Raw genomic sequence first — 22407 nt, 5'->3', positions numbered from 1 at the left:
AGATTTATTTATAGACCGCCCAATCACAAAGAATCTGTTGGGTTACAACAGTAAAAAATACAACCAAAATACAATAAAAATGAAAACAATCCCTTCCCAACTTCCCATCCCAATTCTAAAACTACAATATTAAATAATCAAAATTTAAAAAACAATAAAATACAATAGCTTAGAAATGGGAGGATTGGCAGACAGAGAGACATAAATCACAATCAAAGTTGTATTCGTATGCAGGGAGAGGAAACTAGGTTGGGAAGGCCTGCTGCAAGAGATCCGTCTTCAGAGCCTTCTAAAGGCTGTAAGTGTGGAAATGTGGCGGATCTCGTCCGGCAGGGCAGTCCTTCAGAGCAGCATTGGAAAAGGCCCTCTGGGTGACTGAAGTTAGCCTAGATTTTTTTTGGCTGAAGTAGATTCATCCCAGAGGACCTTAATGTGTGGGACGGACAGTATGGAAGAAGGCATTCCCTTAAGTATTCTGGACCCAAGCCATGTAGGGCTTTAAAGGTAATCATCACCAACACCTTATATCTTGCCCGGAAACTAATTGGCAGCCAGTGAAGGGACTTCAGAACCGGTGTTATATGATTGTTCCAAGAAGTATGCTCCTGGGTGGAGCTTCACCTTGGGTTTAGCAGCTATAAATATAATGCACTTTTCCCCTAGGCATAGCCATAACCTAACACACCCTTTTCTTTCCCATTTGCAGTTTCTGATTCATCATTCAGCTGAACTCCCACATCTGGCTGGTCCTCACTTTCAGCCTTTCCCATGGGCTCACCAGGTAAGGCACTGCAATCGTAGCTTACCCTACAGGTGGGTTTCTCTTTTTAAAATCCCATCCCCCTCCAATGTATCAGTTAATCCTGAAGAATTCTTGTTTCTCCATTTCCCTAGGATGTGGGCATCAGAAAATGAGAGCCCTTAAGTGTTTTTAGCTTTTTCTTGGTTTTGGCCTCCATACTTCTCAACGTTCTGAGTAATTCCAGAGAATGTCCTCCCTCTGGAGCATGGCTGAGAAGCATGCATTTACATTGATATTAAGTGTTTTAGCTCTTATTTGGTCATACCCTACATTCCAAACCTTATGAAGGAATTCCCAAGTGTCCTCCCTTTTGAGCATGGCTAAGAAGCATGGATTTACATTGATAGTAAGTGTTTTTAGCTCTTCCTTAGTTATGTCATCCATCCATCTCAACCTTCTAAGGAATTCCAGAGAATGTCCTCCCTTTGGAGCATGGTTGAGAAGCATGGATTTATATTGATACGACTGTTTTGAGCTCTTATGTCCTCCATTCCAAATCCTTCTGTCCAGGAGGAATTTCCAAGTCTCCCCTCTTTTGAGCCTGACTGAGAAGCATGGATTTACATTGATATTAACAAAGATCCATCAGTGATATCTTTATTAGCCAACCAAAATGCAGAATATACTTGTTGCAAGCTTTCGAAGTTTCATGGGCTTCTTCATCAAGCAAGATGTTACAAACCAAACAGGAGGAAAAAAACAATTGGAGATGTTAGTCAGACGCCTACATGTTGTTTCAGTCTTTAGTAAAGATGGTGTGCTGGGGAGGATATCTTTTGCAGGCAGGTTCTTCCTCCTTCTGGCCATGCCACAATAAGGAGATTATCAAAGTACTGGAAATTTAAAGTCCATTTGCTTCTCAACAGGGAACCCTCAGTGCTGCAGGCCTAGACATACATTGATACTTGGATGACTACCTACTTTTAGCTAAAAGTGAATTTGTTGTTACAGTCATTCTCTTTGAGTTAGGCAACATCAGTGTGGTTGAAACAAAAAACTCAGATCTATCTTGATGTGTCCTGTGGTAATAATGCTCATAATGGTAGGACACACTATGGTGCTGTGAGATAGGCAGGTTGCAAGGAGTTAATTCAAGGAATAAAGATTCCTGTGTGCCTAAGTGCTCTCTCCAAAACAGGACAATAAAACATGATCTAAAAATAAACCCCCTGGTGGCATTGAAGCTTTGAAAAGAAACTTTTTCCAGGTGCATCTCCAATTAGTGCCTCTCCATAATGAGAAATTTGTGAAACACTAAGGAGACAAACTGCACTAAATTCTCTGCAGTTTGCTTCTGAATAAATCTGCTTGGGATTGAGATGTGTCTTCGTTATGTTATGTGTGCCTCTCACCCATTCCACCCAATTAGGCTTCCATCTATAAAGCTCTGTGGATTACTCTCCTAGACTATGCCTCTCCAAAGGCTTTGAATTCTGCTTTTTAAGTAATCCTTTATTCCTCGTGGGTTGCTGGTGGGTTCTGATTACCCTGTAACATTCTATTTGGGATTGGCAAGTGTCCCTTAAGGATCCTCCATCTTGAGCCCATTGTCTCAGAAAGAGAACCTTGGAGTGCACAGCACTGTTCTTATTTTGAAAGACCTGCTGTTTGTTGCAGAACTGTATGTATGCAAAATCATATCCAATGTATATATGTTTTAATAATCTGTATAGTTTTGTTGCAATATTAAAGCCATTATTTATCCTGCCATGATGTGTGTGTGTGTGTGTGTGTGTGTGTGTGTGTGTGAGGGACAGAGAACGAGAGAGAGAATATGTCACACAATCTCTTTTGCTGTTTTAAAATATTCAGTTGACTCATTGATCATCACTGATAATCTAGAATAGGGGAATGCAGAGCATTGCGGATGGTGTTGGGCTGTTGCTGTTGTCATGTGCTTTTGAGTTTAATAATAATAATAATAATAATAATAATTATTATTATTATTATTATTATTATTATTTATAACTTGCCCAGTCACAAAGAATCTGGGCGGATTACAACAGTAAAAATACATTTAAAATACAATAAAATACAAAATTAATCCCTACCCAACCCCGCATCCCTACTTATGGTAGCCCTAAGACAAACCTAACACAGGTTTTTCTAGGGCTGAGTGTGTGTGATGCACCCAAGGTCACCCAGTGGGCTTCCCTGGCCAAGTGAATAATTTAACTCTAGTCTCCAGAGTCATAGTTCAACTCTCAAACCACTACACCATGTTGGTTGTTGGACTAACACCAAGAATCCAGCACCATTGGCTACAGTTGCATCAACATTTAGAACTCCTAGAGAAATTGGCATGCTGGCAGTGCCCTGAGTATGGCCCATTGTCTTAGAAGGAGTTGTAGTTTAGTAGTACAGGATATGCTCTGCACGTAGAAGATCCCAAGCTCAGTTCCTGACTTGGCATCATTGAAGAGAATTAGATAGCAGAAAGACTTCTGAATGAGTCCCAGGAGAACTGGTGTCAGAGCTGATAATAGTAAGCTGGATGGACAGCAGTCTGACCTGCGTCACATCTTGGAAACTGCTCACCATGCTGGCTGAGAGATTCTGGGACTTGTCATCCCAAAACTTTCCCAAGCCTGTGCAAACCAAATTTGTGTTTACCCTGCCTCCTCCATGCAAAAATGTGTGTATTTGTAAGAGAGAGAAAAAAAGAACTAAGAGGCAGGAAAAAGTCATACATATATAGGCTGAGTGATCTCACAAACTAACCCAAGCCATAAGAATGCACATAACTTCCCAAGATTAAAGTAAATCTTAAAGACAGAATAATGTGTGAATGGGGCTTTCTCTACTAAAGCAAAGAGCAGGCAGGGGGCAAAGGCCTTCTCAGTCAAGGAAGCCACAGCCCTGAGTTTGCAAAACTTGAGCGGGGCTGTTGATGACTGGGTGATTTGGGGGTCTCTCTCTCTGTGTGACTCTCTATTTAATCATTGTAAACTGCTTTCAGTCTCAATTGTATAAAAAGGTGGGATAGAAATAATAATAATAATAATAATAATAATAATACATCAACATAAGTCGTCAACAGCAATAACAACAGGCTTTTACTCTGCAGTAGACTCTAATAACAATAATAATCGAAGCAGGATTACAGCAAGTAAAAACATCATAAAAATACATACCGGTATATAATTTGAAATACATCAATCAAAGAAAAGAAAGTAAAAAAAAAAGGAAGAGTTGTTCTGTAGCTCAGATCAGTCCCTTTCCCCCAGGTCTGCCATTTACATTTTGAAAAACCTTTCATGCAATGGGGAAGGGCATATATTTATTATTATTATTATTATTATTATTATTATTATTATTATTATTATTATTTCTATACCGCCCGATGGCAAAGCCAATCCTTAGGAAAAATAGTTAAGATGTTATTTAGAGTATTTATTTCGGGAATGCGGTGGTTTAGTAGTTAAGATGCTAAACTGAACTATACAGATTGACGATTATAAGACCAGAAGGTTCAATTTGAGGCACAAGTGCTGCATGTGGGGTGATCTCCCATCACTCATCTCAGGTTCTGCCAGCCTAGCAGTTTGAAAGCATGCAAATGCATGTAGATAAGTAGGTACCAGTTCGGTGGGAAGGTAAACAACATTCAGTGCTGTCATGCTGGCCACGTGACCACCAAAGCAGTCCTCGGACAACGCTGGCTCTTCGACTTAGTAACAGAGATGAGCAGGGGCCCCTCCATTAGGTTACGACTAGACATTCATGGGACTATCTTTCCCTTTTTACACTGTCCTCCTCTAAAGCTTTGCAGTTGTTAAGTTTAACCATGTCTCCAGTATCTAGGCAGTTAAAATCCCCCCTTTCTGATTATTCAAATCTTCTGTTAGTTTGAAAGGGTGTTGTATTAGCATGGGATTATGCAGTATGAATGTATTGAAGCTGAACAAAGAGTTAGACATTTTGAATATCTGAGCATCTCTTAATGGGTTTCTGGTATATGTTTTGCTCAGCAGTTTTTTCCTCCAAACGGGACCAATGGAAGTCTTGATTCCAGGCCAGCTCTCCACTTAGGATGGGGTGGGTGGAATGTGGGTGGCTGTCTGTTTGTGTGTCTGTCTTTAATCCTGCCAGGAGTCGCTTTGATGACTGCCCTCTCTCACACCCCCATCTCTCTCTCTCTCTCTCTCTCTGTGTGTGTGTGACTCTCTCTTTTCCTCCTCCTCCTCCTCCTTTCCAGTATCATTTGTTTTATCCAGGATGGCTGCTTGCGGAGGCACCACCAAAAATAGGCTCACGGTAAATAAGCACGTCTGGGACTTTCTGACCAAGGAAAGCCCTGCCAAGCTGGTCAAGCTGAAAGAAGAAAACAAGGTGAGCATCTTGATTGATGGTGAAACCTCAGAGATCTACGTGCTGCAGATCACCATGCCTGCCCACGGGCCCAGCAATGGCCTGTACCTGGCCCGTAAGGCCCTCAAGGCTCTGCTCAAGGAGACTGAGAAGGAATTGAAGAAGGCCCAGCGCCAGAGTGAGCTGATGGGCTGCATGGCCTTAATGGAGAAAAACAGAGAGCATGGGGCAGTAGAGCTTCACCGCCGAGGGGCTGGCTTGATATCCAGAGGGCAGCAAACCTCCGGGCCCAGAGTGGTCAGTGGGAGCGGAGGGGTAGCTAGCTGCTCGCGGGGCGGGGAGGAGGAACAGGACAGCCAGTGCCCCATCTGCTTAGGGGAGATCCAGAACATTAAGACTCTGGAGAAGTGCAAGCACTCCTTCTGCGAGGACTGTATCACCCGGGCCTTGCAAGTCAAGAAAGCCTGCCCGATGTGTGGCCGCTTCTATGGGCAGCTGGTGGGCAACCAGCCAGAGAATGGGCGCATGCTGGTCTCCAAGGACTCAAGTCTGCTGCTCCCTGGTTATGAGAAATATGGTACCATCATAATCCAGTATGTCTTCCCACCTGGCATACAAGGGGTAAGTTGGCTTCAGCTTCTGTGTCTTTCTGTATTTTTGTCTAACACATTTGGAATTCAGAGAATGTCATGGGTGTTGTCTCAGGATGGCTGCCTTGTGGGGGAGGCGTTCGCTCACAAAATGATTGTCATGGGGTATGCGGTCAGGCAAAAGCCCCTTCCCTGCCATTTTTTAGAATATAGACTGATGAGGCTATAATAAAACTTCCTAAGAACCTAAATAAAAAGCAGAAAGAAAATCTGAGCTTCAAATACCAAATCATGTATTTGCCACCACAATTTTTTTTTAAAGGCCCATTTCATAAAAGATGAGCTGGTGGTGCTTAGGAGAATGTTCATACAAGTCAAAACAAGTCCTTACATCACATACTAACAGGAACATGCCCATGCTAAAACAGCCACTTACAACATATGTGCACTAACAGATATGATGAGCCAAGTAAAGCACACACCACAAACTCTCCATCTGAGTAGCCAGGCAAAACTGAAACAGACAGCAGAACAGCTAACATACTATAGCAAACAAAGCACACAATGGCATGCAACACAGAAGAAACACTTCTGGCCTTCCCTTTGAACCCCTCAGGATACTCTCTAGCATATGAGTGAGGAAAGTAGACTGTGGGCCACATGTGGCCCATAGTGCTCTTTTATGCCCCCCCCCCAAACCCATGTTCTGGGTATCCTGAGGCCTTTCGTCCCACTGCTTGTTACCTGGTTGAGTGATAAGCCACACCAGCTGAAATCCTTCTTCTTGTTGCTATTGTTAACTACCCTTGAGTCGCCCTGACTCATTGCAACTCTGTGGATGAGACATCTCCAAGAGTCCCTGGTCTGTTTAAGTCCTGTAGATTCAGGCCCATGGCTTCCCTGATTGAGTCTTGCCATTTGGTGTGTGTTCTTCCTCTTTTTCTACTGCCTTACGCTTTTCCAAGCATTAATGTATTTTGGAGTGAGTAATGCCTTCTCGTGATGTGGCCAAAATAAAATAGCCTCAGTTTTGTCATCTTGTCCTTCCCAGGGGAGTTCTGATTTGATCTGTTCAAGGACCCATTTGCCCACTACTGCCATTTACTTTACTTCTACTCCGAGTTGGCTAGACACATTGTGAAAAATGAAGGACTGGGCTACAGCTACTTTTTTTTTTTTTTTGGTAAAAATTCCTCTGGGATCCCAGTAAACCCAGAGGCATTTTTGAAACAACATATGGCATCAGAAGCCAGTGTTTTACATTGTAGTATGCCAATTTCTTTTCTTAATATTTCAGGGGAAAGCAACCTAATAGCCACAAAATGTTTTGGAATACAACTCTCATAAACCCCAGTCAGCATAGTCAGTAGTCAGAGTCTGTGGGAATTGTGTAGTCTGGAGTATCTGGAAGGCACCAGGATGATAAATCTTGTCATGGGGCTTTCAGAGAGAAGTATAGTCATGAATTGCCAAAGGATGCTTGTGGTGAGGTCTCAGTGTGCATCTGCCTTTCCTGCCCAGAGGCATGTTACACAAAGACTGATTAGAGTGTGGCCACCACAGTGAGATTTTTAAATGCAGTAATTTTTTTCCTCTTCAATCCTGTAACCAAATCAAACATTTGACGTTACGAGAAAGATGGCAGCATAGCTGTCTTCGTTTTGCTGATGCATCAGGCTGGCCTTGCCATTGGACACAGTGAGGTTGCTGCCTCAAGCAGCAGATACTGGGTGTCATGAAAAGCCAACAGATGGTTAGTTACTGTATTTTCCAGCATATAAGGCGACGGGGCGTATAAGACGACCCCCCCAACTTTTCAAGTAAAAATATAGAATTAGATATATTCTTGCCGTATAAGACTACCCCTGGAAGGCAGGAGGAGGCCGATGGAGATTGCGCCAGGCCGCAGAGCAAGCCAGGTGCATGCACCAGGTTGCGCTGCTCTCTTCCGGCCTCTGTGGAGGCCTGGGCCTCCTCAGGCCTGGGAAGGCAGGAACAGGCCGGGCGCGTGCGGGGGCCACGGGGCTCTCTTCTGGCCTCATTGGAGGCCTGGGAAGCCAGGAGGAGGCCGGGTGTGTGCGCGGGCCATGAGACTCTCTTCTGGCCTCCTTGGAGGCCTGGAAAGGAAGAAGCAGAGTGCACACCTGGCCTCTTCCTGGCTTCCCAGGCCTCCGAGGAGGCCAGAAGAGAGTCCTGCGGCCTGTGCGTGCACTCGGCCTCCTCCTGGCTTCTAGGCCTTTGGAGGCCTGCTGGAGCGCACTCGGCCTGTGGGTCTCTCTTTCGGCCTCCTTGGAGGCCTGGGAAGGAAGGAGCAGACCAATCGCGCTCCAGCGGGCCTCTGAAGGCCTGGAAGCCAGGAGGAGGCCGGGTGCACGCGCCAGGCCGCGGAGGCTCTCTTGCGGCCTGAGGAAGCTTAGCTTAACCTGGCGTATAAAACGACCCCCAACTTTTGCCAAGATTTAAAGGGGTTTAAAAGTTGTCTTATGCACAGGAAAATACGGTATTTATTTGGTTACTGTTGTGTTTTTAGTGCCAGATATGTGATGCAGTGTTTGTGGGCTTTATTTGCCTCATGGGCTACAATAACCTGGCTGACCTTGGGTACTGTACATCTTGACTTGACATTTGCCATTTGCTGCTTTGCCGCTGTGCCACAGGCTAGCTCTGTGCACATCTTTCCAGTATAGCCTTCTTTAGTCATGCTTTTAGGGCAAGCATAGTATAGTGGTTTGAGTGTTGAAGTAGGACTCTGGGAGACCAGGGTTCTAATCCTGGCTTGGACATAGAAACCCCACTGGGTGACCTTGGGGTAGTCACACTCGCTCAGCCTCAGAGGATGGCAATGGCAAAGCCACTCTGAAGAAACTTGCCAAGAAAACCCCATGAAGATCTGCTGGACCTGATCCTATTCCCCACCGCCACTCACTTCTCCTTTTGTGTCGTGTCTTTTTAGATTGTAAGCCTGAGGAACCATCTGACTAAAAGATTGTATGTACATCGCTGTGTAAATTTACAGCACTTTATAAATATAATAATAATAATAATAATAATAATAATAATAATAATAATAATAATAATAATAATAATAATAATAATAATGATGGATTTGCTATTGGGTCGCCATAAGTAGGAAATGACTTGAAGGTACACACCAACAACAGAAGTCTTTTGCTTGCCCCCTTTATATTTGTTGAGCTACATGCGCGCGCGCGCACACACACACCCACCCATCATCAACAGTCAGCATGCCAAAATGCTGGCTTGGGGTTTAAAGTAGTTATAGTCAAGCACATATGAGGGAGCACCAATTGGAATATGGCTATTTCACTGTTTGGATGAAATTCATTTTTCCTGGGATCCCACTTTTCCCTGTGAGTAACTGAGTCAATAAAACCCTGAAGTGTATGGCAGGGTGGCCTCATCTGGCTCTATCATGGTTCTATCATATTTTAGAGACTGACAAATGGAAAGAAGCATGACATGTTTTTATAAAAGATCCAGTTTAGTGTAATGATGATTAGAATGTCAGACTTCGACAGAAGAGGCCCAGGTTGAGATCTCCCACCTTCTGTGGCTGTGCTCACAGAGTCAGCTGGTATCTCTCATCACAGCTTCCTCACAGGGTGGCTGTGGGGAGGGGGGGAATGGAGGGGGGAAACATGTATGTCACCTAAACTCTAAGATAAGAACAGGATCCAGAGATGCTCAGTGGGGCTTTTAAAGATACATTTTAAACTTTAAAATATAAGGCCCAATATGCATACTGCAAATTGCTTCTGAAAGCTGCCCTAGTTTTAGGTAGGCTTGCCATGTAGGCAAATCAGGCTATTTTTTAAGAAACTCAAGCGTGCTGGCCTCTCAGGCAAGCAAAACTATATGTATAGCTCTTTGGATCCCAGCCACTTTTCCTTTTCTTTTTATATCCTTTCTGCCATCAAATGATTGCCCTCTCTCTCATTATGGGAATGGCTTGGATCCATTCTATCACTAAGAGAAGAAGCATTTCTGTTAGAGCTGTGGGGGTAGGTGTTGCTTCAGTTGTTTGGAACACCCTGAAAATCTGCTCTGGGGAATAGGTGATCCTGAGGGTAGGTTGCATGAAGCAAATTCATGGAGGAGGAACATTTTGTGACCAGCTACGATAGCCATCCAGTGCATCCATTGGGGATTCATGGACCTGGGATTTCCTGCATGCAGAATATTTGATCTGCAACTGATATGTGGTCCCTCAGCAGCATTTTATATTGGATTCCTATTTCTTTAAAGACTGGCTGCCAAGAAGTAGACATTATGTTTTAAAGGATAAGGGGACAACCCACACAGAATTAACCTTTTTGGCCGCCTCCTGATTTCAGTGGAACAAATGCACACAACAAGGTTTACTATAAATAAGTCCCACAGTGTGTATTAAGACTTACTCCTAAGCAAGTGTGCATAGGATTGTTACCTTTGCATGTGAAAGTACTGGATGATGCTCAGGAGCAGGAACCCAGGGCATATATGAAACCTTGGGGAAAACATTTAAAGATGCCATGGATTTAAGATTTAAATTTAAATGCATTTAAGATTTATTGAGGATATTTTATTCTATTATTCCTGTTATAAGGCAGGCAAAAAAGGATATTGTGGCAAGGGAAGAACAGTAGCTTTCAAGAAGAACAGTAGCTGGACACACATTGGAGTAAGCATCACACAGTGTCCAGTTAGCCCGTTGCTTTTGAGAGATTTCTATTCTGTTGGGGTTTTTTGTTCCTGTAGATTTTGCTCCTGTAGATTGGTCTCCAGTGTTACAATCCAATGCAGAAAAGAGGAAAGAAGCAAGGGGGAGGGGAAGAGATAATTGGGTGGGTGAAGCCAGTGGAAACAGATGGGTCCTCAGCAAGCCAAATGATGGGGGAGGGTCTGAAAATCCTGTGATACTGCTTTCCAGGGAAAAGCCATAAAGGGAAAAGAAATGGGGACTCAAAACTGATGCAGTAATAGATTCTGCCACTTACTCTGTTTTAAGATTGCCAAGGGGAGAGTTCCATGGAATTGGCTATGGATTGGCATTTAGAAACTGTTTAATGTCATGGTATTTTGCTACTGGGACCGGTAGGTAGGTCGGGATTCTAAGTGCACCAGCTCCTGTTGATGGATCTCAGTGGAGGTAGTAAAATAAATGAAAGTAAGAGAGTCCCATAAGCCTTGTTCACTGTATATCAATGACAGGTTCAAGTCATATGGCAAAACAAGGTGTGAGGTTTGCTCTTAGAGTAAAAATGATCATATAACTTGATACAGCATAATAATTAAAAGGTGGGCGGGACTCCTAGAACTATTGTTTTTAACAATCATTACCAAGGTCTTTCTTACAAAATAGATTTGGAGTAGGGAGATGCTGTTGCTCGTGAACCAGGTGAGCTACCGTGTATACTCAACTATAAGTCTAAAAATTTATGCCCCAAAATTGACCCCAAAAATCCCAGGTTGGCTTATTTACGGGTCACTATGGTAATGTGATAGCAGCTCTTTCAGATTTCCCCATAGAGAGAGAGTTTCTTTATATCTTGAGCCAAGCAGAAAGAGTTTCACCGAAACGAAAGCTGAACGCTGAAGCAAAAAACCTCGATGAGAGTCTCTCTTGCTGCACACACACATACACACATTCAAAGTTTTATCCTCTACCTATCCACAGGTCATGGCAAAATCCATAATTTTGGCCCCAAAATCTGACCTCGATTTATACATGAGGTCGACTAAGTAATTTTTGACATTTCAGTTCTTTTTTTGTTACCACTCTTCCCCCAATTATCTAAGGTTTATTTCACTTTCTTTCCTCCTATGTTTTCAGCTTTCTTAAAACTCTGCACTGAGTCCCAGTTTTGGTTAAAAGCTGAGGTATAACTTAAAACTAATAACACCAATGACAACATTGTTATTGTTGTTATTTTCTGTGAAGAACTGAGAATTCTTAGTGTAGCCATCCCCAAACTGGTGTTCTTTGGATGTGTTGTTTTGTGCTGCCTGAGGCATGATGAGAATTGTTTTCCAAGACATCTAGAAGTCACTGGGTTTAGGAAGGCTACTTTAGGGGAAGCAGAATCATTAAAATTAGGGGAAGTGTTTCACCTTGCACTGTTTCTGTCTTTATGCCTCAGATATTTTCGAATCCACTTACCTTTGGATGGGTTAATAACTGATTCCTCCTGCCACTCCTTGATCCTCTTTTGCAGGTGGAGCATCCCAATCCCGGTGTCCGCTACCCAGGAACCACTCGTGTGGCCTACCTACCTGACTGCCCTGAAGGCAACAAGGTGCTGGCTCTGTTCCGCAAGGCCTTTGACCAACGTCTCACCTTCACCATTGGCACCTCCATGACTACAGGACGAGCCAATGTCATCACCTGGAATGATATCCACCACAAAACCAACTGCACTGGCGGGCCACAGCTGTAAGGATGGCCTGGGGGGAATGGGAGATAAGCCCGGTGGGGCTAGGTGCAGTGGTCATAAAGGGGGAGTGAATACCCTAGAAGCTGCCTGGGGCTTAGTGAGGTGCTATGAAAACCAGCAACATGCTATTTAAACAGAAATGGGGAATATGTTGTTGGATTATAGTTCCTATCACTTCTCACCATCAGCTAATCTTAGGGCTGATTAAACTTGCAGTCCAGTAACATTTGGAGGGCCATGCTTTGTCCAGCCATGTGTGGGAGTAAGCTGGTTTGGTCTGGGAACCGATTTGGTTATAACTCTACTCCCTTTTTGGGACACTAGGAGGTGCTGCATAAAATACAGGTGAAATCTCCCTTATCCAAAATTCTTGGGAGCAGAAGTGTTTGTACATGAAACAAAGGCCTGTTACAGACAGCCAAAATAAAGCTGCTTCAAGTCACAGTGGAGGTATGGTGTTTCAATGATGCATGCGTCCTAAGAGTCCAGAAGTCGCACCAAAGCCACACTCCAGCCCTAAGGACTGAGCGTGGCTTTGGTTGGCTTCTGGACTCTTAGGACGCATGCATCATTGAAACACATACCTCCACTGTGACTCGAAGCAGCTTTATTTTGGCTGTCTGTAACAGGCCAAAGTTTGTGTACACTGAATCATAAAAAAAAAAACTTCAAAGGTGTCACTATCTCAGCCACCTATGTGGACACTTTTGGATTTTGGAGTATTTCAGATTTCAGAATTCTAGATAAGGGATACGCAACCTGTAGTGCTGGTTTTTTGTGGGTTTTTCAAGCTATGTGGCCATGTTCTAGAAGAGTTTCTACCTGATGTTTCGCCAGCATCTGTGGCTGGTATCTTCAGAAAATGTTTGCCTGGAAAAGACTTGGGTATATATATATTGTGTGACCTGGAAAGGCAGGAGTGATTTGCATGTGTATTGTTCTGTTGCTAATGGCAGGCCTCAGGGTTGGAGGGTCTCCAAAAGAGGATTAGTGTCTGCTTGATAATGCTCATTGTCTGCTGGGAGATTTCTCATTTGCATTTGTTTAGTCTTTATCTTGCTATTTTTCAGGACTGGTAGCCAAACCTTGTTTACTTTAAGGGTTTCCTCTTTCCTGATGAAATTGTCCAGGTGTTTGTGGATTTCCATGGCTTCCCTGTGCAACCTGTTGTGCTTTTACTCCTATTTAATGTTCAGGACAGATACACATAAAGTTCAGTTACTCGGGAATAGAAGACATCTTTTTATCCATGTTATAAATGTGAAACTGGGCTTTTCCTGAACTGTTGCTGCTTGAGGTTGTAGTTTTTAGATACATGGAAAGAAAAGGTTGCATGTTAGATTGTATCCTTGTTTGTGTTATCATCATTCCCATGTACAGGGAATTTTCCTCTCTTCTGGAGATTGGGGTCGGTGATGCCATTCAAATATACAGTTGCAAATCTGGAGTGATAGAACATTAAAATTAAGGAAAAGTCTAACTATTCCTTTATAGATTTTGTTCACTTGTTCTGGAGGGCTCAGGGAATCATGATCTCCCATTCCATTTTGTCTTTTCAATTTTATCATTGTCACCAAATTGTAAATAGGCCAGGCTGACAGTCACTGGTCCATAGTAGTGGATATTTGAATCTGCATCACACCAGTTTTTGTCCAATGCTTACATATGGTACTGCTATGGCTCTTAAGAATTGATTCCCTTAAATCAGAGGGGGATATTTCTTTCAGTCCTAATCAACACAGCCAAAACACTTAACCAGAATGCAGTGGTGATAGATAATGGGGACTGTAGTCCAGCAAACTCTGTAGGAACATACAATTTCTCTACATTAGCTTTAAATATGCATGCTGTTCCTCAACCTAAAGAAGAATGTGGCTCACAAAAGCTTTTGCCTGAGTTCAGGTTTGATGTCCTATATCTTTAAGTTAGTGCTCTCTTTATTAAACCAGCCTCATGTATGTACTGTGGACACCCCCTGTCGTGTGTGTGAGAGAGAGTACATATACACATAAACATACACATAATAAACGTTGTTAACTGCTGCCAAGTCAATTTTGATTTGTGGCGACCCTATGAGTGTGAGGAAAGCCAATGTGGTGTAGCAGTTTGAGCATGGGACTATGTCTGGAGATCAGGGTTCAATCCCCCCACTTGGTCATGAAAACCCACTGGGTGACTGGGCAAATCTCAGCCCCAGAAAACTCTGTGATAGCTTTGACTTAGGGTCACTATAAATTTATTTTTATTATTTATTTATTTATGGTATTTATACCCCGTCCTTCAGCCCTAAAAGCTATCAGAGCAGCTTACAATTATTATTTTTAATTAGACGGTTCCCTGCCCTCAGGCTTACAATCTAAAAGGCACGACAAAAAAGGAGAATGGAATGGGGGTGGGAAAGGGGATGAGGTCCAGTGGTTCTTCTCTCCCTCTGAGGGGAGAGGCAGATGGACTGGAGGGAGGGCTCTCTTTCTTCAGGCTAGCCCTGTTGTAGCTGGGTCTGCCTGTTCATTCCCTCCCAGGCCGAAGGATGACAGTTATCATGGAGGGAGGGCTTTTCCTCTTCAGGCTAGCCCTGATGGAGCTGAGCCTGCCTGTTCACTCCCTCACAGGCCGAAGGATGACAGTTATCATGGAGGGGTATTGCTTGAAAGCACATCACAATACAGTGAGTGAGAGACCTCCCAAGTCACCCTATCATCAACAGCCCTGCTCAGGTCTTACAAACTCAGGGCCTTGGCTCCCTTGATTGTGTCAATCCACTCAGAATAGAATCTTCCTCTTTTCCTATTGCCTTCTATCTTGCCAGGCAGCATTGTTTTTTCTAGTGAGTTATGTCTTCTCATGAGATGTCCAAAATATAACAGTCTCAGTTTAGACATCTTGGTGTCTAGAGAGGGTTCAGGTTTGATTAGCTCTAGGACCAATTTATTGGTCTTTTTGGCAGTCCAGGATATTAACTGAACTCTCCTTCAGCACCACTTTTCAAATGTGTTGGTTCTCTTCATATCAGCTTTCTTCACTCTCCATAACTGTACATAGAAATTAAAAATACAGTGTCATGGACAATTCTGCCTTTGGTATTCAGTGTTATATTGATCCTATTTATGAACCTATTTTCTTCATAGCTGCCCTTCCAAGTCCTAGTCTTCTGGTTTCTTGACTGCAGACTCCATTTTGATTAATGACTGAGCCAAGGAATAGGAAATATTTGGCTATCTCAGTATCTACATTATCTACTTTAAAGTTATGTAAATGATAACTTTATGATATTACCAATGACTGATCTTATTCCTTGCTCCTATGTGCCCAGGAAGGGCTTGTTCTGTCTGCAAGTCCAGCAGTTGTGGAGAAGCATTATGTAAATCACATGTAAATAATGTGTAATAATACACATACACATACATAAACTCTAAAAGTAGTTACCGTATCAGCTTTTCTACTGAAGAACCCATGCACAGTACACATAGGTTCTGGGAAGGCACTTGATTCACGGAGATTGTTGGTCGAAGCTATTGCATCGCTCCCTTTCCCCAACATGCACTTGGTTTGTTGAGGATATATTAAACTCCCCTCACATTTTGGGGGGACAGGGGTGAAGAAATTAGTAGATATTGAAGGGACACACTCACTGGTGTTAAGGCAAGGTCATCCACTGATCTCCTCCTCAAGAAGTCCATTATAAGCTTCCAAGGAATGCTGGAATTAGCTGAAATATATTTTAAAAGCCACCAACCAGTCTTTACAGTGAAACCCACTGACTAGATAAACTGTTGGTCTCTAAATCTGTTATTTCATCTCCATTTGTTCTCAGGTTTGGCTACCCTGATCCTACGTATCTTGCTCGGGTGCAAGAGGAACTACGGGCCAAGGGTATCACCAATGACTGATTTTATTCCCTGCTCCTATATGCCCAGGAATGGCTTGTTCTTTCTGCCAAGTCCAGCAATTGTGGATGGAACATTCTCACCTATCAGAGTCAACCCTTTCATGATGTGATCTTGATCCAGAGCCTGGTCATTCAAGCTGAGATGACATTCCAAGTTGAATCAGTTACCTGAAGAGTAGGAGTGCAGAGGCCTGTGGATGTGTGTGTGTGTGTGTGTGTGTGTGTGTGAGAGAGAGAGAGAGAGAGAGAGAATTAATGAATTGGAGACCTGCCTTTGAATTGGTTCTAGAAAGAAAAAAATTCAAGCTAGTCTACACACTGCACACAGTGGGATAGAGTTCTGGATACATAACCTCAGAGTACTGGGTGAGATGGGATTATTATTTCAAATGATACCCTCTGTGTTCAAACAGAAGGGGAACAAACAACTTTCTGCATGCAGTAAACAAGCACGTCAGGGAGAGTGCTCCACTGAATATTTCTTCCTGATGTACTAGACAACTACATGGTGGAAGGATTCAGTTTTGTTTGTTTTTTAAAAAACGAGAGAGCGTTTGAAAATAAGACAACCACTGCCTGTGCTCTGATATCACTTAAATACAGGATTCTACTATCTGCATAATAATAGGTTGGCTCTTTGGCCCAGAAATAGGCTCATGAAAGGGCAAGCCATTTTTATTTGTTCACATTTCTGCCTCATTCACATTTTAAAAACGAGAGGGGTTGTTTTGGTTTACCTCAAACTGAGTGTGCTGGTGAGGGGAGCTTCCCCACATTACCTTCCTGGGCTCTTGGCCATCAGTCTCCAGTCTCTTAAAACAAGGAGACTTGTAAGATTGGCAGAAGGCTAGGAGAGGGATTGCAGGGATGTAAGACATGAAGGGAGAAGGGAGCATTCTGTACTTCTTACTTGGGTGCTCTGTCTATCTTAAAATGAAACCTCCCTTCTCTTGTGTCTACACCTGTTTGTGGATATATTCAAATAGGTTCAAATGGGTTTTGTGGGGTTTTTGATGAGGTAAATGAGCAAGGCATTTGTTGTGTGTTTGAGAGGAAGCGCTGGCTTACCCAGGGTGTCTGTGAAAAAGGTTAGGTTTTTAAAAGCGAGGTCTCCCAGTTACAATGCTGCTTCATATCCACTAGATCACCCTGTATCTTTTATCTTGGGTCCTTAGCAGGGGGATTTATCTTCTGCTCAAAGGTATGGTAAAGTGAGGGTGAAATTCAATGTGCATTTTCATTGCATTCCATTCTTGCCCTCTAGCTCACTTTAGTCATGCTTGTAGAATTCTAAACACATTGAGAACGAGACTATTGGAAATGAAATAAAGTTAAAGTGAAGTACACTTGCAAAATTGCTGTCATTTGGGCACAGAATGCTCAGTGCTTGGAGTTTGCCTTAAACCGCTGAAAAGGTGGTTGCATGGATTTGTGTGGGTGGAGTCATAGTGAGTGAATTGGGAAGAGAGAGTGAAGTATGTGACAGTGTCCAGACCTTTATACACAGCCTCTTCTCTTGTTCTCTGCTACCTTCACCACTCCTCAGACCCCTTTGCTGGTCACTTGAGCTGCCCAGACATCTGATAGTATACCCATCCACAGTGTTGTTAATCTCAAAGACTGGAATCAAGCAGAACTTATCAGGAACACTGGACTGTCCTTCCAGGTCACCTTGGAAGGCAATGGCTTGCTGACTAGTCACAGACATTAGCACACGCAGTCACCACATCTGGCAAGAACGGTCAGCAATGCCGTGGACCATGCCTCGTGTATATATCTTCTGTGCAGGCATATCAACCGTTGTGTAATTATTCCAGCTGTCCCACGTGGGACACCTTGAGCATCATTTGGAACTGAGCCAGGCCTTAGCTGGTCTGTATGCTTGTGACTCTGGAACCTACCTTGTTTGTTGAGTGGTTGGGGGAGTTGCGGGAGGGGAATTTCTCTTGGCTAATTGTTAAACGCGTCACCTCTGGCAAAGATGAATTCTGATATTCGCTTTGTCTTATGAGAACTCTCCTCAAGTGCACAGTTTGAACGAAGGGGCTTTCTTTGCTGTTTTAAAAGAGTAACTGAAAATATGACATTAATTCTCCTGATTTTTTTTCCTTTCCTTTCTGAATGTATGTGTGACAGGTCTGCTTGTTTTTTTTTTTTTATTATTATTTTGAACCAGGTGAGAGGAAGCATAGGGTCATCTATGGTGTTTTTTGTGCCAACCTTGCAAATTATTTTGTGTCAATCTTCCAAAAAATTATTTGCCCACAGCTGGTTTTAAGAGGGGGTAGGGAAGCATAAGGAATATGAGCAAATACACATACACGTTGGTAAATAATTTTACAGAATTAGTGAAGTGGCCAGATGAAGTGAGAGACAGCACCGAGAGGAGAGGAGTCAAACTGTGGTGTGTCTTAGCCAAGATGATGGAGTGGGCCTTACTTTGATACCTCCACACCCTAATATTTTGAGTATATCATCAGCCTTTTACTGAAAGAGAAAACGGTCCCCTCCCGGTATGTAAACTGTTAATTGTTTCTCACTTGCAGACGATGCTTACCTGTTGCCCCAGGTGAGAAAGTAGTTCTATATGAGCTACTTCTAAAGTATTGTATCCTAGTCAGTGAAAATTTTGAAGCAAGATTTTTTTTTTAAAGCAAGGATAGGTAGCTGCAGTAAGTCTGGGGGCAAATTTTCTGACCCTGGGACCCTCAGGGGATTGGCATAGGCTGACAAAAATTATAGCAAGGGGACCCACACAAAAACCCTGAAACGGCCAAGGCTCCAAATTCTGCCTTTATGTCATTTTTGTGTATGGTTTATGTAAAGGCCCTGTGAAGATAAAGAAGCTGGGTATATTTAGCTAGGAGATGAAAAGACTGAGAGTTTCTGTGACAGCCATCTTTAAAAACCTGAAGACATGTCATGTAGAATAGTCATTCTCAAACTTCGGTCTTCTATAAGTTCTAGACTCCAGTTCCTAGTAGCCTCAGTCAGCTTGGCCAGTGGTTAGGGGTTTTGGGAGCTGAAGTCCAGAAAAAGTCCAGACCAAAGACTAAACACGACTGATGTACAAGATGAGGAGAACTTGTTTGCTGTTGCTCCAGAGACTACAACATAAACCCAATGAATAGAGATTACAAAAAAGATATTTCACATCATTATGAAGAACATCTTGACATTATGAAGACTTTCTTGGTGGACTCTCCATCCTTGGAGATCTTTACACAGGTTGGATGGCCTTCTTTGGGGAGTGCTTTAGTTTTGGGTTCCTGCAAGGATAGCCCTTGTGCTTTCCAACCCTCATGATTCTGACAGATCATTTATTTACACAATTAAGAGCTATTTGCTGAAATTCAAGAAGAAACAGGCTTACTTGTAATGAGATGTCAAGAATTTAAGCCAAAAAATGTTGAGGACAGGAATTTAAGGGAAATTTCATTTTTTTTATACTTTAACATCTCAAACAACTTGCCTGAATTTTCATTTTCCTTTAGCTTCCATCAAGTGTTTTTGATACCCCCTTTCCAGAGAGTAAACCATGTTTTACTCAGTGAGACATAACTTCTGAGTAGACGTGTATTGTAAAGTAACAATACTATGGATGATTTGGCCATCTTGAAAATATTAAGGCCTAATTCTGAGTAAATGTAAGAGTGATCTTCCTGTCCCATGCTCAGTGGTGGTGGTTCTTCCTGATCTCCAGTGACTCATCCATTTGGGGTCATTTTGTGCCTGCCTGAACTTTCTAGAGCTGCATTTTGGCAGTAACCCTGTCCCCATAACATATATACATATAAACTGTGCATTCTGAAACTAGCACCTGTTCATCTCCCATCATGGTAGGATTGTTAGGAAGGTTACATCCACACTGCAGAAATAATCCAGTTTGATACCACTTTTAACTGTCAAAGCTCAGTGTTTTGGAATTCTGGAAACTAGTTTTTGAGTTTTAGCCTTCTCTGTCAGAAAGTTTGGGTGCCACAACAAACTACAGTTCCCAGTATTTCATGGCATTGAGCCATGGCAATTAAAGTGGTATCAAACTGGAATATTTCTGCAGTGTGGATGCATCCAGCTTCTGAGTGTTTTGACAATTCATCAGATTGTCTTTTTGCTGTTTGTGGCTTATGCTCTGAAGACTTTCTTCAGGCTGTGGTGCAAAAATCCAGTTTTTGGATAGTCGTGCATATTGTTGTCTTCTCTGCCTGGGCAAGGACGATGTGTTTGATTTGTGACTGTTTGCCCAATTTTTATGAGGCAAGTGAGGCATAACAGACTTTCCTGTCTTAAGACTCTTCAGTGGGAAGGTGCCTTCCGGACTACAGATCTTGTTCTCCAGAACAAGCTGCTTCATATGGCTTCATTTGCGATCTGCTCATTCCTGTTTTCAACCATGGAGCAATAGCCAGAAGGCTCAGTATGAGCCAGCCTTTGAACCTCTTCCCCTTCAGCCTCTCTTCAAGTTTCCATGAAAGATAAATCACTGTTGGCTCTGACACTGAAGGAGGCTCCTAAGGCTTCTTCCAGAGCTCACACCATACAGGTCCTAGAGAAACAACTGCAAAAAGAGAAATATCCGTGTCTTTGACTTCAGCAGAGCCACAGGAGGAGGACCAGGCTCTGAACCCATTCCCTCCAAGATTTGATTCCATCAGGTTCTTCCACTCAGGAGCCCCACTCATCCTCATCTTGCATTCTTACTTCCTCAGTGTCTCCTCATCTCATGAGACCAGTCTTTTGAGAGAATCTCTAGAGATTTAGATGTGCAGGTTGTCAAAGTTCACATCATCAGTTCCTACTTGGAAGGAAAGATTCTTGACAAATCTTCCCTTTTGTGAAGCTCGGCTCTAAGTCACCATAAAGCCCTGGATATGACATTGAGAACATCAGTTCCTGGGGTGCTAGAATGTGTTCAATTCAACAGGAAATCTCACCCATTTTGATACCAGGTTAGATCTCAGCCCTGGGAGGATCCCAGATCGCAATAATGATGTTCTCCCTCTTCACCCTATTATAGAGACCCAATACATTGTCATGATCATGGGGACCTGTCCCACTCTCTGTGCTTATTATTTGACTTGCAAGGTCCACTGTAGAAACCGGCACTCCCCCTCCTCAGTCTACTGCTTTCTTTCATAGTAAAACCATGACTTCTAGACCTCCAGTTCTGCCAAGAGCTCCAGTACAATTCCTTTTGGGCAATATGCTGCTAGGCTTCCAATCCAGCTGATCCCTATCATTCCAACTCTATTGCAGCCTTCCACATCTCAACACCAATGAGGGTTGCTTCTACTGAACACCCTGCTAGAAGGTTCTCCTAGATTCGTCATCAGAGAAGAAATTACAGTAGGTTTTTCATTTCTAGAGCATATCTCTGCCTCCTCCCTTGACCCACTGGTGTGAGACCAAAATCCCATTTCCCCTTGAGGTGACCTCAGCTCCTTAGTGGAGCAGATCTCCAAAATAGCTAAGGCTCTAGATCTTAAAATCTCTGAGCCACCACTTGAGAACCTGGTCTTTAAGAGAATCGAGCATCAAATACTCCTTCAATAGCTGTATGTATGCCTCTGGAGCTTTGAAAGGTGGCACATTACTCATGGCAGACTCGAGCCTCAGTTTCTTCCAATTCAAGGAGGGCAGAAAATCTATACTGGGTGCAGGAAGAAGACTACATACAGTGGTCCCTCCACATTTGCTGGTGTTTGGAGGACAGGAAACCCACGAATGTGGGAAAACAGCAAATAAAAAAACCACTGTGGTTTTTTTTTTACCTGAGAGAACAGCTCTCTAGAAATTTATAGGTCCTCCATTTCAACATCTGACAGACATTGATTATAGAGTCATGCTGGAGGACCAAAAAATTCCTAGAGAAAAAAATCAAATTTGTGAATAATCAAATCTGCAACAGTCAAAGCCACAAATGTGTACTGTGTGTTTTAAGTGGTTTCAGCCAAATTTGATTATAATTGAAGCATCTCACTCCAGATCATCCAAGAAGTCTCATGCTCCTCTAACTGATAAGGAAGGGTGTGAGATTGATGGTATGGCCTACAACAGTGATGGTGAACCTTTTACAGACCGAGTGCCCAAATTGCAACCCAAAACCCACTTACTTATCACAAAGTGCCACATTCCTCGGGCTTTCTAGTAACAAACTCTGGCGAACTCTGTGCCAGGGTGACAGAGCGTGTGCCCACAGAGAGGGCTCTGAGTGCCACCTCTGGCATGCGTGCCATAGGTTCGCCACCACTGGCCTACAAGATGTACTTCATGTCATTTCTCTCCTTCATAATAGTATGGGACACCTACCTCTGGGAACAGTTTGCCCTCCAGTGGAATGCCTCTTGGGTGATGATAGGAAGGCAAGATTGCTTTTCCACT

At 43.1% G+C, this 22407-nt stretch overlaps 1 protein-coding gene across 2 annotated transcripts in view; it reads left to right on the top strand.

Moving 5' to 3' along the window:
* DTX3 (deltex E3 ubiquitin ligase 3) overlaps positions 1–18110 on the top strand; it is a 30068-nt gene extending 11958 nt beyond the window's left edge. For both annotated transcript variants that reach the window (XM_042453589.1, XM_042453590.1), the window contains exons 2-5: positions 707–781; positions 5001–5734; positions 11919–12136; positions 15952–18110. In XM_042453589.1, the coding sequence (XP_042309523.1) occupies positions 769–781; positions 5001–5734; positions 11919–12136; positions 15952–16027 (1041 nt within the window). In that variant the 5' untranslated portion in view covers positions 707–768 and the 3' untranslated portion in view covers positions 16028–18110. The remainder of the gene's footprint in view (positions 1–706; positions 782–5000; positions 5735–11918; positions 12137–15951) is intronic.
* Positions 18111–22407: the final 4297 nt, after the last annotated feature.

The sequence above is a fragment of the Sceloporus undulatus genome, chromosome 2, assembly GCF_019175285.1.
Source record: "Sceloporus undulatus isolate JIND9_A2432 ecotype Alabama chromosome 2, SceUnd_v1.1, whole genome shotgun sequence".
Classification (NCBI taxonomy): Eukaryota; Metazoa; Chordata; class Lepidosauria; order Squamata; family Phrynosomatidae; genus Sceloporus; species Sceloporus undulatus.
This window is presented reverse-complemented; position numbering and strand designations above follow the sequence as displayed.